Source organism: Osmia bicornis, chromosome 12 (assembly GCF_907164935.1).
Source record: "Osmia bicornis bicornis chromosome 12, iOsmBic2.1, whole genome shotgun sequence".
NCBI classification, from domain to species: domain Eukaryota; kingdom Metazoa; phylum Arthropoda; class Insecta; order Hymenoptera; family Megachilidae; genus Osmia; species Osmia bicornis.
In genome coordinates this window covers 3,235,980-3,252,273 of record NC_060227.1, presented here as the reverse complement: position 1 = coordinate 3,252,273, position 16,294 = coordinate 3,235,980, and the positions used below count along the sequence as shown (strand labels likewise).

The 16,294-nt window shown below is 31.9% G+C and overlaps 4 protein-coding genes and 1 long non-coding RNA gene across 13 annotated transcripts; 2 read left to right on the top strand and 3 right to left on the bottom strand.

The window, feature by feature from the left end:
- Positions 1-843: 843 nt before the first annotated feature.
- Positions 844-2,555, top strand: LOC114871395 (mitochondrial E3 ubiquitin protein ligase 1). Its single transcript, XM_029177227.1, has 5 exons — positions 844-1,149; positions 1,299-1,504; positions 1,574-1,758; positions 1,829-2,027; positions 2,089-2,555. The coding sequence occupies exons 1-5, from the start codon at positions 1,045-1,047 to the stop codon at positions 2,414-2,416; spliced, it is 1,023 nt and encodes a 340-aa protein (XP_029033060.1). The 5' UTR covers positions 844-1,044; the 3' UTR covers positions 2,417-2,555.
- Positions 2,329-4,183, bottom strand: LOC114871394 (cytoplasmic tRNA 2-thiolation protein 1). The gene is made up of 7 exons (XM_029177225.1): positions 4,091-4,183; positions 3,783-4,014; positions 3,596-3,714; positions 3,334-3,522; positions 3,043-3,247; positions 2,631-2,971; positions 2,329-2,420 (listed from the first exon to the last, which is right to left on the bottom strand). Exons 1-6 carry the CDS (start codon positions 4,136-4,138, stop codon positions 2,718-2,720), a joined length of 1,047 nt encoding a protein of 348 aa, XP_029033058.1. The 5' UTR covers positions 4,139-4,183; the 3' UTR covers positions 2,329-2,420; positions 2,631-2,717.
- Positions 4,184-4,224: 41 nt separating this feature from the next.
- Positions 4,225-4,747, bottom strand: LOC114871398 (splicing factor 3B subunit 5). The gene has a single exon (XM_029177233.2). The coding sequence runs from the start codon at positions 4,648-4,650 to the stop codon at positions 4,393-4,395; it is 258 nt and encodes an 85-aa protein (XP_029033066.1). The 5' UTR covers positions 4,651-4,747; the 3' UTR covers positions 4,225-4,392.
- A 291-nt stretch (positions 4,748-5,038) lies between these two features.
- On the top strand, positions 5,039-16,200 carry LOC114871389 (cyclin-dependent kinase 12). 9 transcript variants are annotated; one of them, XM_029177212.2, is made up of 13 exons: positions 5,039-5,337; positions 6,120-7,440; positions 7,518-8,638; positions 8,719-9,146; positions 9,222-9,418; positions 9,484-9,688; positions 9,763-10,031; positions 10,224-10,397; positions 14,047-14,434; positions 14,563-14,683; positions 14,756-14,938; positions 15,109-15,165; positions 15,989-16,200. In XM_029177212.2, exons 2-12 carry the CDS (start codon positions 6,128-6,130, stop codon positions 15,141-15,143), a joined length of 4,434 nt encoding a protein of 1,477 aa, XP_029033045.2. In that variant the 5' UTR covers positions 5,039-5,337; positions 6,120-6,127; the 3' UTR covers positions 15,144-15,165; positions 15,989-16,200. The 9 variants fall into 9 exon arrangements, 7 of the variants coding, with proteins under 7 accessions (XP_029033045.2, XP_029033046.2, XP_046144108.1 ...); XR_003788564.2 differs by having other exon boundaries at positions 14,756-15,165; XM_029177213.2 differs by lacking the exon at positions 15,109-15,165.
- Positions 14,866-16,058, bottom strand: LOC114871402. The gene is made up of 3 exons (XR_003788572.1): positions 16,017-16,058; positions 15,859-15,914; positions 14,866-14,955 (listed from the first exon to the last, which is right to left on the bottom strand). It is a non-coding gene; the product is annotated as an uncharacterized LOC114871402 (long non-coding RNA).
- Positions 16,201-16,294: the final 94 nt, after the last annotated feature.

The following is a 16,294-nucleotide window of genomic DNA, read 5'->3' as shown; positions in this document are numbered from 1 at the left end:
TTAATCGATATTGTATTTCAAACGAATATTAAGTGTCATGGCAACGTATTGCGTAGCGTCCTTTTCAATACCAATCAAATATCTGTAACAAATAAGAGATACAAATTTATTTAAATAAAATTTAGTCAATAACAATAAAATTATTATTAATATTAATATAATTTATGCAAAATATTTCAATAGGTGAACTACGTGTACCTATGAACTAATACGGACGACGCTCTAAACGCGTCTTACAACTCCGACGTTCACGGAGAGAATGACGCGACCTTCCTTCCCGGCAGAGACCGGTTGGTAAGTTCGGTACTATTGCGCATGCGCTGAGCGAGATGGGAGCATGGCGATCGCGACATGTAGCATATTATTCGCTAACCGGTACGCATGCGTTTAATGCGTTCAATTTTCACAATTTAAAACACTAAGTTATGGAAAAAAGTACCAAAAACATAAGAAGATTCAATAATATTTCAGATATTACAGATATAAAAGGGAAATAATTAAGATGATGCTGTTTCAACCTCAATCTGAATTCGCGAAAAAAGTAACAAATTTTTCCTCACGCATTTCTGAAGCCAATGTGGAATTGATGTCAGAAATAATGAAACCAGTCTTCTCTTCAACTTCTTCTTTTGTTCTCCGTACTTCTGATATCTAATACACAGTTTAATATAATATTTTAATACGATTTAATCTCACTTTGTTATAAACGCGTAAACTCACAACGAAGTTGCGAGAGGAAATGACGTAATGAGTCAGACCTGCGCACTTCACCCATAACAGTGATTCTGATTGGTCGAAATGGGACAGCCAATCACCGTCATTGAAGAGATGATATGCATGCAAATATAGCAAATAATATGCAATTGCCTCTTACATCAGTTAGGAACTGTTTGTGTAATTCACTTTTTAATCTTCATAAAAATCCCATGTATTAAGTTTTTGAATATTCTGTTAAAATGAAAATAAATGGATTACATAACAGTCAATACAAATATTAACAATGGACAATAACTTAACTTAGAGTTTTAAAAATATAACCTAGTCATGGATTATTTAGGCGAAATTATAGCCTTAGGCATTGACAGTATCATTTTTGGTGTCTGTATGAAACAATATTTTCACTGTAAAAATGCAATTGCTGCAGTAAAGGTAAATAAATGTTCATTAACTAAATATATTAAGCTAGTGTTCTGTTTATTTGATACCTAACCTTAATACCATTGCAACGTTGCATGCTAAATTTATAACGATATGTGTAATGTTTAAAAAATACTTCCAAACCTTCAGTTTCTCTGCAGGATGCCGAATTTCACGAAGTTGGTCCGCAATTGGGAGAGCTTGTTGATAAAAGTCCCGATAATAAAATAGGCTACATTGCTATTAGGGGTATTGTAAAACCCTTAGGAAAACCATTAAATAGCATCAATAATAAAAAATTAACAGGTGTTGTACAGAAACTGAAGATTAAAGAACATGTTGTGGCTAGAACTACTGCTGGTTTTTGGTACAATTACATCTTTTTCAACTCTGAACGAAGTTAGAACAAATAATATTAAGATTTATATATACCTAGGTCAGATCAGGAGCGAACTGTTCATAAAGTATATAATACAGTACCCTTTGCTTTACAAAGAGGTGTTCATTCTATAGAGATAATAGAACCATTAGCAGCAGATATCCTAGATTTGGATGTGGTATCTGATACCTTTGAACCAAGTGTACCATCATTTGCAGATCATTTATGGGGCTTTTTCACAGGTATAAAATGATTGTTCTATACTTTTTTATCAATGTGTTGCTTTACGATATAGATGTTTCTTAATCCTAGGAGTAAGGCAACGTGGTTTGCAATCTACCGAAGAGTTGCTTAGGGAAGGTGCAGTTATGACAGGTATAGGTGAATTAACAAGAGTGAAGTCTAAAACACTAGTATTACAACCTCCATTAAATGGCACACCTTTTTACTTAACAAGCATGTCAATTAGTTCTCTGATTCGCAAATTGGATGATCGTAAAAGAACATACAGGTGAGTTTTATATTTTGAATAATATACAAACAGGTTTTTAAAATACCTTTTTATGCTGTAGAATGCTGTGTATAATGTTTGGTGCAATTGGATTGTTAATTGGTGGAATAGTCTTTCGACGTTATTGGAAGGATAGATCAGAACAGAGAATAGCAGAAGAACTGAGACAATCTCTTGCTGCATCTCGAAAAGAAAGACGGCAAAGAGTAAGAGACACGGATCTTAGAGAAGATCAGTTGTGCGTTGTTTGTCGCACTAATCCACGTGAAATTATTCTTCTTCCGTGTGGACATGTTTGCTTATGCGAAGATTGTTCTGATGATATTCTCAATGATTGCCCTGTTTGTAGGGTACCAATTACACAAAAAGCTGCAGCATATATCGTCTAACATCCTATAAAATAGTTTCAAAAGAATGATTTATTACCTCATACAGAACAATGCTCTAATGAATAAAAACTAAAACAATACTGTAATTTAAAACTACGAATTTTTACTTTTGAATAATAAAACAGTTATTCAAAGTGGTTGAAATTAGTTTCGATCTAAAATTATCTATTATAGAATTAACAATTTCCAATTAGTATTTAAAATAGTTAATTACCAGATTATTATTAGTAGAATGAAAAGTACGATACTGAACGTCACAGCATCATATATTAAAATTTAATAGTACATATATAAAAAAACGTCAGAAATCTATATTTTTTAATCTATTTTTATCATCACTTTTAACTTTACTCCCTCCCTGATCTTTATTTACATTTGAATCCATTATTCGTTTCACTTTAGTAGATTTTCCAATACCGAGTTTCGGTAATCCTCTGTTCAAACCTTCCAACATGATACAAGCTTTACATATTTCCTGGCTTGAAATAAATCCACAACGAGAACAATTTCGTCGTTCGGGCATTTTAACAGTATCTTTAATTTGTAATGTTTCTCCTGTAAAAACATATATTGAATGCTAAACAAATACTTTTGTACTTAAACAAAATAATTACAACTTTAGCTACCAGAATGAATTATATCCAATATAGCAGAAGGTCTAATTTTTTCTAGGTCTTTAAGAAATGTTCTTGCATGTCCTCTGTATGCATTTGGTGCAAATACACATTCTGTTGAAAAATACACCAAATGTTTAAAATATGCATACATTACTATCTCTTTTTCATAAGCATATTTCAATGGTTTGCATCGTCTAATGCAATCAGCTCCTGCCTGTATTTCAATCAAAACATTTATTATTAACAAATATAAGGTTCTTTCTTCTTTGTAGTGAAAAATGATGTATTTAAAAATCTTACTGTGATAATTGAAGTACATCTTTGTAATCTTGCAATGTCACCACGTAAGATATTCATTAATACTGTTTCTGCTATGTCATCTGCATTATGTCCTGTTGCAATACAATCTACATTCAATAAAGCAGCACCCCTATCCAATGCTTGTCTTCGAAAAACTCCACAGAATGTACAATTATTCTTTTTTCCAATCTATATTCAAAACATTGCTAAATAACAAATGTAAATAATTTTAATATAAAATTGAGTATTTATATATTCATACTTCTGCTACAATTTCATCCATTGTCCATCCATATAATTCTTTATAAGATAATATTTTCAATGGTAACCCATAATCATCTTTATTTTGTTGAACAGTTTTCAAACTATCATCCCTATACCCTAAAATAATAATTTCTTATAAAATGATGTTTAAACACATTCAATATTATAGTTCTTAATTATTATACCAGTAATTCCTTCATCAATGGATAAAAGAAACAGTTCAATTCCATATTTGTAACGTTCATTTAAAGTTTTCAACACATATGCAAGTACTGTAGAATCTTTTCCACCTGATGCTCCAATAGCAACTTTATCACCAAGTTTGAATAATTTACCTTCTACAATAGTGTTATGAATTTCATTTTCAAAAGCCAAGAAAAAACATTCTTTACATAAAGCATGTCCAGTCTTGGGTCTCTGTAAAAAAATGCATATTTTTTTTCATGTATTTCTGTGATACGTTATATCACAATAAATTAATCATTTTATTTACTTTGAGAATAGCATTTTTTCCACAATTTGTTGTACACTGAACTGGCATTTTGATTGCAGAGTATTAACTATTTAATTTTTTTTCAACTTTATCTTATTGAAATGTGATTTAATTCATTCGTACAAAGGTTAGAATCAGTTTCATTAATCTAGTTAATCTATTTCTTGTACATGTAAAAATAACTTTAAGATATAATTAAATTAGTATCTATGTGACGTAAAAGCAAGAAGAATTATCAAATGTATACAAAAATAGTAAAATGTTTTAAATCTGATGAGTTTCACAGCAGATGTTCAAGCTGTTTAGTCTTCTGGTTTCTCTGGAGGTGGACCACAGGGCTGAAGCATTTTCTCCATAAGATTAAATCGAACACGTGCTTTTGCTTCGTTTTCTGCGATGGCGAAGAAATTTAGCAAATCATAATGTCCCATGTAAGAACTACAAGAATCACGATGTTGGTTCACAAGCCATTCAAACTTGGTTGTGTCAGCGTGCCCGGTGCCTATATATTTTGACTGTAAATGCTCTAGCTGACTATGAATGTTGTAACGTTCTCCCATAATTTATTTTACTTTTTCAATAATAGCAAAATTATTATGTTACGTTTAATTACAATACAGTTTCAAAACCTTTATTAATACCATAGAGAAGGCACACTATAGACTAAATCTCCTTATGGGAGTTCGTGACCATGTGCCAGGTGTTTTGTTGCGCACTCTATGCTATCACTATAATATTTCATTTATACTCATAATTCTTACATTTAATGATAAGTATTCAACTGTAGATGTATTTATATATTTATACCCAAGTATAATAAATAAATTCAAATCGACCAATTGCATCAAGTATAATAATATTCAAGATTATTCCGCAGTTTTAGATATTTTCCAGTTAACCGGTAGAGCGCAGCACTTACCGCTTGTTACATCAGACAATAATGACGTGCTAATGGTTAATGGCTTCTACTTACTTCAGCTACCTTTATGAGAAAGCCAAATACAATCCAAAGAAAATTCATGAGATATGATGCATCGGCTTTTAAAATTATAAAAATATGATTGCCTGAACATTTAACCGTTACAATAGCTATTAATTTTTACTAAATTTTACTCGTGGCCTACGAAATATGTGTTGAAATTGTTTACTGAACAACGAACGTAACCATTACACTCATCGCTACGTTGGATCAGCTCGATGCAAAGAAACCCAACATTCAGTGTGATATCACAAGATCCATATTGCACGTGAGTACTAATATTCGTCATAGATTTATAATGTTTATAAAAATAAGAACTAATTCCCTTTTGTGAAAACTGGGCAACTCCCTTTCTACCCAGTCGTTAACAATGGCGGCTGTGCTAGGTTCAATGAAAAATTATTTTCCCCGCAATGTTCTTTGAATTAATTAAATGTAGATATGTATATGCTTAATGAATTTTGCGTTTTCATTTGGAGAATGTGACAATTTATTGAAAGTCACCATGTCGTACACTTGTTAAAAAATTCTGTTGTGTCGAAAATACTGTTACGTCGACTAATTTATGCATGTGCATGTCCGTGTGTCTTCCTACATGCGTGTATTATATATGTGCGCTATATCCATGACGATCGGTATTAAAGTATAGAAGAGAATAGAAGTATTCAGATTTAAAAAAATTTTTTACTCCTATTGGAATTGAGGTAGGTATTGCAAACAGTTGATGATATATAATATGTGTATGTATATAGCAAAATTTCATTGAATTTTGATTTCTGTTATATGTTAATTTTCACTCGTTTTTGTGTTACATTTAATTTATTAAACCTATAATAATATTTAAATGTTTGTTTTAATAAATTTATTTTATTGCTATTTTAATGATTGTGCTTGTAAACAAGATGTTACGTAAAAAGCATTCTATTCCATTTAAATGTATGTCTTTTTTTTCACAACAAAAAAAACACTGCAATGAATGTTTCTATAAGAAATAATATAGTAATAAATCAGAGTACTTACAATATTTGTGTTGATGTTTATGCATTGCAGTAGGTGACATGCCTAGCAGCCGTGATATTGAACGAGCAGAACGTAATGGAAGATTTCGTTCTCGTAGAAGAGGTAGTAGCAGCAGTGATATAAATCGTCATAGTTTTGAAGGGCTTGATAAGAAGCATAGAAGGCATGGGAAAAGTAAAAGTTCTGGAAAAAAGAAGAAAAAGAGGTCAAGAGATAAATCCGTAGAAAATGTTCCAACTGTAGCATCTTCCATTGTTAAACCTTTGGTTGAATACTCAGATGTGAGTAGCGAAGATTTGTCTGAACCAGAAGCAGGAGAAATTCAGTCAGAAGATAGTAGGGGTAATAGCTATACAGATGGAGAAGTACCTGAGCCAGTTTTGCAAAGACGTTATTATGGTGGAAGTCCGGTGCGTGCTCTTGGAGCATCCCCTATTAGTCTTTCGCCATCTCCACCTGTTCAGCATAGGCATTCTAATAGACATTATTCACCAAATGAACAACAGCCTTCGCAATTGCACAGTGGAACGCCTGATTATGAAGAGGAATCTAGACGATATGCGAGAAGAAAAGAAAAGAAACACAAACGGGAGAAGAAAAAGAAGAGAAGTCTTAGTCCTTCATCGAGTTCTGGAAAAAAGAAAAAACGAAAGTCTAAAAGACATTCTCATAGTTTAAGTCCGCATCGTATCCCAGATGAAATTATTATCAGTCCAGAACACGAGAAACCAGTCGGAAACTGGTCAGAGTCTCCGCCTTTGCCATTAAAAGATAGTACCTCGCCGATATCGCCTGCAACGCCTCAAGAACAAAGATGCTTGAGCGATGTAGAACTCGAAATAACAAGGCAACCCCGAAATGTAACCCCTCCTCCACTTCCCCCAAGGCCGACTGAATCTCCACATACTCCTTTATTACCGCCAAGAACGACAACGCCGGAGAGCAATAAAGCAAATTTATCAACGATGAAACATACTCCTGAAAGGCAAAAGCATAGTCCTAGTATTCATACCCGTCGTAGTAGCATTAGTCCAGGGCCCACGATTGGTTCAAGTCGAAGGAGACCTCATAGTCCAAGTCCACCATCAAGAAGAAGGGACCACAGCCCAACAAGAAGAAGAGATTTTAGTCCAAGTCCAATGGTGCATAGACTCAGGCATAGTCCTAGCCCTACAAGACGGCGGGAGTTCAGTCCAAGTCCTGTGAGCCATCGACGTAGAGAACCTGTTACTTCACCATCGTCGAGTAAACGTAGAAGGCGGGAAGAATCCGAACGACGACATCGGCATCATGAAAAAGATAGAAGGGACAAAAGAAAGTCAAGATCAACGAGAAGTCCTACTGGTAGCAGGTATTATATATTATATGTGAACTATACGTGTAATATATAATCATTTGCTTTCAGAAATCAAGTAAATTATTTTTCAGATTGCATTTACCTCTTTCTCGTTCGCGGTCACGAAGTCCTGGAAGGTGGCGAAAGCCATCGCGCTCGAGATCGCGTTCACGAAGACGAAGTCGTACTCCAAAGAAATCCCGTTCTCCAAGCAAATCTCACAAATCAACGCGAAAACACAAATCAAAGAGTCCTCGACCTTCGAGGATACCTTCTCCTTCTCCCCATAGACCTCGAGCAAGAAGTCCGTCAAGTATCACGGCAAGGAACTTAGAAATACAGGCAAAAATTAGTGAGACTAGTTTATTCGCTGAGCTGGTAAAAGATAGAAATATGAGAGAATTAGCATACAAAAAGTTACGGGCAGCCAAAGAAAAGGCTGTTAATCAGGATGAAGTTCAAATTATAGAAGGCACCGATGAGAAAGACGGTGGCAGTGCATCTTCTGAAAAAACTGACAATAAAGACAAATACCTAAATCACAAAGAGCAATTAAAGCCAAACGAAAGTATAAAGTCCGTTGATCTTGTGGATATTCCAGTTCCAATGTCAGATGATAATGGTATCGCAGGAAAGACACCTCCATTACCAATGGTACAATCTGTAAATGTACCAAGCTTGATGGCCGGAGCTAATCAACATTCTTCAAATATTGTATATACTTCATCTATAACAATTACATCTAGTTGCGCAGTGGCTGTAACAAGCAGTCCAAGTTTTTCAACTGCTACGAATGTACAAGCACCGCCATTACCACAATCTGATCCTGCGAACACTGCGGGTCTACCACACGTATCTATGCCAGTGCCTATTCCTGTACCAGTACCTGTTCTCCCAAATTTATCTGTTCCTCCACCACCTATACCTATACCAGTTCCAGCGCCGAATACAGCTATGTCTAAATTCAATTCTCCTAATAATTTAGTTCCTTTAAAGTCTGTAGATCCTCCTAAACCTCCTATCGTGGCATTTAAAACAAAAAGTTTATCGAGATTGCCATTACCACCCGGAATTAATCAAAATGATTTAGAGAGTATAGACTCGCCACCAAGTCGGTCGCCAAGTCCGCCTAGCAAAGCACAGTTGAAGTTTCCTGCTTCAACCACAAAACCACCGCAGAAGAAAAGTATTAAAGATCTCCCTATGCCACCAGGTGATTTGATATTACTATTATTTTAAATCAATCTGTATAGTTTTATTATGATTTGTATAATATTTATTGTATTCATTTAGTTGTTCCTGGCTCGGAAGATTTAAGCGGAGAGGATGATCCTAACGCAACACCACCGCGTACGAAAGTTGAACGTGTTCCACCGAAACCAAAACTGAAAAGGCCAAAAATATTGAAACGTAGAGGTTCTAGAAACTGTCACACTCCTATGTCCGCTTCAGGTGGTAAAGACTGGGGAGAACGTTGCGTTGATGTATTTGAAGTCATAGCTCAAATTGGGGAGGGTACTTATGGACAAGTTTATAAAGCCCAAGATAAACGAGCTGGTGTGTTGGTCGCATTGAAGAAAGTTCGTTTAGAAAACGAAAAAGAAGGGTTTCCCATCACAGCTGTACGCGAAATTAAAATTTTGCGTCAACTTAATCATAAGAATATCGTCAATTTGAGGGAAATTGTTACCGATAAACAGGATGCTTTAGACTTTAGAAAGGTATATTAAAACTGATTAAATAAGAATAACAATTATTAAATAAGAATTAGATTGTAAACTATTTTTTTTTCACAGGACAAAGGCTCGTTTTATCTTGTGTTCGAATACATGGATCACGATTTGATGGGTCTTTTAGAATCTGGAATGGTGGATTTCAATGAAATGAATAATGCAAGCATTATGAAGCAATTATTAGACGGATTGAATTACTGCCACAGCAAAAACTTTTTACACAGGGATATTAAATGTTCTAACATACTGATGAATAACAAGTATGTAAGATATGCTACCGGAAACAAAAAATGATTTTCCATTTCTGATTGTATGATTTCTGCAGAGGCGAAGTCAAGTTAGCCGATTTTGGACTTGCAAGACTTTACAATGCTGAAGATAGACAACGTCCTTATACGAACAAAGTAATAACTTTGTGGTATAGGCCGCCTGAGTTATTGTTGGGTGAAGAACGTTATGGTCCCGCGATAGATGTGTGGAGTTGTGGTTGTATTCTAGGAGAATTATTTTCTAAGAAACCACTGTTTCAGGTATAAAAACGATACTGGTTAAATAAAATAATCAAAGGACAATAATTACCATACATGTAATTATTTTTTATTAGGCGAACGTAGAAATGATGCAGTTGGAGATGATTTCTCGAGTCTGTGGTACACCGACTCCTGCCGTTTGGCCTTCTGTGATAAAACTACCATTGTGGCATACACTGAAACCAAAAAAATCACATAGAAGACGTTTACGAGAAGATTTCTCATTCATGCCAGCACCGGCTTTGGATCTTTTAGACAAAATGTTGGAATTAGATCCTGAAAAGCGAATAACCGCTGCTGATGCATTGAAAAGTGCTTGGCTAAAAAATGTTCAACCAGAGCAGTATGTTTTTTTTTCTATTTATAAAAAAAATTAGGACATCTATTTAAAATATAGCTTTTAAAATAAATTACAAAAGTAGAATTAATATTTTAGATGAAACGTTAATACTACAGGGTCTATTTTTCTTCATAATTTTCTTTAATGATTTTAACCATTACTTACTTATAAAATTTTTATTACGTAAAAAATTAGGATGCCAGCACCTCAACTTCCTACTTGGCAAGACTGTCATGAGCTCTGGAGCAAAAAACGAAGACGTCAGTTACGAGAACAACAAGAAAGTTCTGCTGGAAAGATACCTCTTCTTCCTCTTCCAAATAAAGGAGGTCCTCATAAGGCTATTGAAGATCTAACAGATGTCGGGGGGTGAGTAGTCGTAGAGAGACTTATTCGCACAAACTGAGACGCGATATCCAGTACTGACCAGATACTAATTGCTTACACACGTAGATGGCTGTGTACTGCAGTTGTGCTTGGCATTTATTTTCTTAGCAAAATTGCGTTATTAGAGATATTATTTAAAGAATGAAAACATAACTGTTGTAGTATCTTATTTTCATCGTCCGTCTGCATGCGACTTTCAATAATGGATAAAAATAAGTTAATTTTAGTTTGATTCACAGTCGTTCAAACACGACGATGGCTATAGTGCAGAACAATGGAATATAGAGACACGAAAATGCACAACATCGTTCTCTTTTCATGGGTTTACTACAGAAAAATGTTCTAGTATTTTACTTTTAAATATACGTATCAAGAGAAAAGAGAAACCATACAAAATTTATGGCGATACTTTTGTCATGACAGAATATAATATAATATTTAAGCTGTATGGCTATATCTTTAAATGAGAGTGAAAATATATACATAACCCGAGAAACTTATAATATCTACATATTCATCACAATATCTTATTAGTATTTTGTTTTAAAGTAATATCAAAATATTATTTGATTTAAAAGATATATAGATATTTTTATGGTAAAAGGAAAACGTATTATCCTCTACTGAAATCCATGTGTGATTCAGTTTAATTGATTGCCTTAGAAAGTAATCATACGAACTTGAAAAAAAAAAGTACGAAGTATTTTTTACATATAACATCGTTATGACCAATACGTAAATAAATATGTACATATATGCTAATCAATGTGTGCATGAACATACATACGCATATATTATGACATATTTGTGTATGTAAAATACATGCACATCTGTATAATTTTTCATAAAAAAAAAATATATATATATGCATTTACATAATTTACGTGTATATGCATATGATTATTAATATACGTGATTGTATCAATGATATAAACATATATATCTATGAAATATTCGCCTTTAACTAATAAATCGTTAAAAAAAATGCAAAAAAATATAGTAGTAGAATGACGTAATTGTAAATAAAAAGAGATCAAAATTAATGAAATTTCACATGTTAATTTTTATATTAAACTATTAAATTGAAATATTTACAACCGTATGAAACGATAAAAAAAAAAATTAAAAAAAAATATGAATGAGAAAACGATGCGAGCAAATGATTATATTTAAAGCTCTGAAGTGTAAATAGGTAAACATGGATGGTCAGAAGAAGCTGTTTGGAAGATCGAAGACGTGGAATGCAAGAAGTCAAGATTTTAAAATGTGAATGTAAAATGCAAAATATTAATATTACGGTCATCCCTGTCAATATTTTATTTTATTTACGTTAATTCAGATTTATTTAAACATTCACATTTATAGCATAGGTATATTTTAATTGATCATATTTCCGCAACGGTGTTATAGTTTGTTCTTCTGTATTGTAGATAGTTATAAGTTTCAATATACGAATGGCACTTATTGATATTTGTTAAATAATTTCATTGTATGTGCATGTATATCAATGCCATTCTTATAATGAAATTTGAAATTTGGATAAACTTAATGTATTATCATTACAATGTAAAATAATATTGAATTATTGTAATATAAAATATTTACTAAATGTCCATGGGCAGTTTGCCGAATATTTTGATGGACAATGAATTTCCAATGTTATTAAAATATTTTATCATTCAATTTGTTTAGTCCCTTTCAATGTTTCTATATTTTAATTTATGAACTAAGTAATCATGATCTTTCAAAGGAAGTGTATTTGACAAAGCACACTGGGACCTTGGGAATGAATGATAATGCCAGTGTACACAATGATGTACTCATTCAAAATAAGTGAAAGTACATGTTATTTTTCTACTTATTCCACGATAAGTTCAAACAGATATATGACATATTTGTTGCTTCAATATAGATTGTACAAAAATAAGTAACGTATTAATGTTATAGAGATACTGTAAAAGAAAACAAGTGGTTTGAACTTTTTGTGTAGATATTGAACAGTGTTTAGTACCAAGATGATTGAAAAGTTCATGTAGTTCATTTTTAAATAAACATTTTATTATGAGTTACATAACTTTTATCATTCAGTGTTCTATCTTAAGGATCTTTATTAATTGAAATCTTGTACAAATTACAATATGTGCTACTCTAAAGTAATGTATAATAAAAAGTTTATACTTAGAAAAGAAATAAATCAAATTGTAATTCAAGTCAGAATCTTCACGATAGTTAAAAGTTTCATTATACTAGGCTTTATAAAATCTAAAAATTGTTTTACACAGTACATATTAAAAAATTTTTTTTTTATTTGTATAATCAAATTCACATTAAACTCAAGTTGTTAAAAATTCGTCACTTTTTGTTATTTGTATATATTAATAATCTGTAATTAATAAAAATAAATATATTTATATTGTACATAATATTTATTTAAGGAAAATGTATACAAAATACATTGTATGTTATATAGAAAAGTACTTGATACATAACCACTGATCTTACTGTACAATTTCTATAAGCAATATTCATTTGGTTATGGATACATGATTTATTACATATATATGATAAATAAATTCTCTAATTATATTGTAAATTGTTCATATACTACATTGTGGAATTTGTAGGAAGTAACATGATATTTCAAACATAAAATAACAATAACTATAAACAAATGCAAATTGGCAAAATATCTAATGAAGAAAAAAATTATGTTTCAGGAAGTAATGTTATTGTGGCTGAATGATAAAGGGCAAATTTTATAACACTTATAAAGAATATAAATAGGTAATAAATGTTCAAATTTATATATGTTTATACCCAGGGTGTCCAGTTTAATAATTCATATCAGATTTGGTTTTGTGTATCATATAACAAATTCATCTGCTTGGGCTTTATAATTAAAATAAAAAGGCTTGATCGTTTTGTGCAGAAAAGTTGAGGATGAAATGGATTCAACAGTTACATTATGACCTTAATATTTATGATTCACTTATAAAATCATTTTGTCATATTCAATTATAGAGGTATAAATGATAAGTATACCATAAGTTGTGAAAAAATAAAATTTCTAAAAATATAAATAAAAATTGATATGCTATGACTATTAAATTGCATGTATATCCATATAAATTATTGATTTCTTAGCTATGCTTTCTTCAACATGCACGTTTACAAACCATATTTCTTTGCATGATTTTTATGGATTATCAGATAAGTGTTATTGTCATAATAAATGTTACCATTTGTGTTCATGACATCAATATGAAATTGTATCTAAAACTCTATTTTATTGATATTACTTCTACTATCATAAATACATTAATATCATTAATATGCTGTTAGCTTCAAAAAGCATTAATTTCATTTTAACATAGCATAAATCATTGCAGAAGCTATTGTACAAGTTCATGGTTGTCTATAAATTTTCATAATAACATGTAACCTTTGCCATCAAATATTTATATGTATCATTAAATACATCTATTACTTACTTCTGTTTTTTATACAAAAATATGTCTTAAATTTAATACATATCTTAAACATAACAGTTTGTTGAACAGTTATGTTTATTAAAATACTCAAGTTGGTGAAATTTTTATAGTTTTGAAATAAATTTTTGACTTGATTTCAGGTCTTCCAAACGTTTAAAAATGGAAGCAGGTTACAATTCTCATCCAAATCGTCTTGGTCCGGAATCTCATTATGCGGGAGATAATATGTTTAACCAAAGTAGGCCTTACATGGTCTCATCACCATCATATTATTATACTAGTCCTACACCTGTTACACCACGGTCCAAGGGAGATGCTAGTAGACCTTATATGGTCTCATCACCATCATATTATTATACTAGTCCTCCATCTGTTACACCACGGCCCAAAGGAGATAATACTTCTCACATAACAGAATTATGCGCAGAAGATAGCCTTGCTCGAAAATTAAGTATTCTTACAAATACATTAAATCAGGGAAAACCAATTCGTGTTGAAGATCTCATGTCACTCCGATTAGAAAATGAGGTAAACTATTTAAGAATGCTATTTTAAACGTTTTATACATTACTCTGATTTCTTCCTGATGATAAATTATATTTCAGTATTATTCTATTTCCATGGTTTAATGGTACAAACAATTATTTAAATTACAGAGTGACCCAAAAGTAGTACAGTTGTTAGGGGAATTGCATGCTGAACTCCGACTTGCTGCAAATTCAAGACCAAGTGGATTAGTAGATTCTCATATTCCTGGATTAAATCCATCATCTTTAGGTAAGTTTCACTTTGTTTGTTTTCATTTTATATATCTCTGATATGGTACTATCTTATATTTCATTTTCACAGATACAAATGCAACTCAGTCAGGAAATTTTGATGCGCATGCAGTTTATGCTGGTGATGATGCAATGAGCTCTGGAAGGTGGTCCCAAGTGGCTACAGCTGGTGTTCGCAGTGCATTATTAGCGCTCATGTCGCGCTATGGTTTGGAAACTTGCAATCCTTCCCCTGTTATCACCCGACCCCCAGGTAAACCAGCATCCAACCTAACACAGAATCTTTTCCTGCCCTCAACTTCCTCTCAGTCAGCATACAGCTCATAATGATTTGTATATATATATAACTCTTTACAGCATTCTAAGCTATTATTCTGTATAAAGTTGGAAAAGGTCTAAATTGCTATTTTTTAAATTAACTAGGCATGGAAGTACAACTGCAGCCAAGTTGTTTATAGACTCTACTATCTGTTCATAACTGTAAGTGCACATTCAGTGTATACTTGTATATAATTGATGTATTATTGATACCTGACCAGTTACTTAATACAGTACTTGTATCTTTAATAATATCAACATGCTCTTTATAGTGCACATTTACATGATATATGAAGTAAGAGCTTTAAAAATCTTAATAGTTTCTTTTTTTTTATATATTTCCAGATATGAATTTATTTGTTTGACATTAAAACTGTACGTACATAAAAGGCACATGTTCAATGTACGTGCATCTCAAAATTTTTAAACCAAATATTTCCTTTATGAGGGGGATATTTTCATTTTATTTCAAGCAAAACTTCATTTAAAAATATTTACTATTATATGATTTATGTTAAGCAAAATATTTTATTATAACTACAAAAAGTGAAAGAGAAAAATGAAAGAATAATGTGTTCAGGAAATATTCAAACTTGAATGCATTCTGAACATTTATTTGTTGCATAAGATTTTTTTATATAAGATGTTAATGCTTATTTATTATTGAAGTATTTACGGGATGTAATGTACATAAAAAATATCTATATAATAAAGATACAAAAATACATAAATACAGTAGGATTCTTTTAGGACGGGAATGAAAGAATCTAATTATATATTTTAATTCAAATTCAGAGGTTCGTGTTTAAAAATTGACAATACCATAAATGAAATACTTTTTGGTTAGGTACTTACAAAATTATGTTAAACGAATATTCAACCATGCATTAAAAGAAATTGACGATAAACTTCTGAAACAGTAATCTTTTAATGACGTATAAATAAGAATTGGTAAAAATTAATGAAATTTTCACACACATTTCAGATTGAAGTAATTAGAAGAGAACACGTACATGAAAATGAGGTTAGGATGTGAGCTTTTATACCGGCAAGCTGCATACAACGATATGGCGAACTGTGCTTCGATTTGAAAGAAACTGGGAGCGCACTATAGAATCATTTAATGAAGTGAACAAGAGTACATCGTTGTGGGAATGACTAATAAATTGTTTGCTTTGTTGATTTTGTTCCATTATATACTCGTGTGGTATTAATATACACAATAAAAAGACTCAACGAATTAACAGTACATGCAAAAAAAGGACGGGGTGTCAAATTGCTCAAGAAAATA

Bases quoted from the DNA above. Each gene is read 5' to 3' on its own strand.
- LOC114871395 (XM_029177227.1), top strand. From the start codon at position 1,045: ATGGATTATTTAGGCGAAATTATAGCCTTAGGCATTGACAGTATCATT. The intron at 1,759-1,828 runs GTATAAAATGAT...TCTTAATCCTAG, and splicing joins TTTATGGGGCTTTTTCACAG to GAGTAAGGCAACGTGGTTTG. The intron at 2,028-2,088 runs GTGAGTTTTATA...TTTATGCTGTAG, and splicing joins GATCGTAAAAGAACATACAG to AATGCTGTGTATAATGTTTG.
- LOC114871394 (XM_029177225.1), bottom strand. From the start codon at position 4,138: ATGCCAGTTCAGTGTACAACAAATTGTGGAAAAAATGCTATTCTCAAA. The intron at 3,523-3,595 runs GTATGAATATAT...TTTTGAATATAG, and splicing joins TGGATGAAATTGTAGCAGAA to ATTGGAAAAAAGAATAATTG. The intron at 2,972-3,042 runs GTAGCTAAAGTT...ATGTTTTTACAG, and splicing joins ATTGGATATAATTCATTCTG to GAGAAACATTACAAATTAAA.
- LOC114871398 (XM_029177233.2), bottom strand. From the start codon at position 4,650: ATGGGAGAACGTTACAACATTCATAGTCAGCTAGAGCATTTACAGTCA.
- LOC114871389 (XM_029177210.2), top strand. From the start codon at position 6,128: ATGCCTAGCAGCCGTGATATTGAACGAGCAGAACGTAATGGAAGATTT. The intron at 7,441-7,517 runs GTATTATATATT...ATTATTTTTCAG, and splicing joins AGAAGTCCTACTGGTAGCAG to ATTGCATTTACCTCTTTCTC. The intron at 9,689-9,762 runs GTATAAAAACGA...ATTTTTTATTAG, and splicing joins CTAAGAAACCACTGTTTCAG to GCGAACGTAGAAATGATGCA.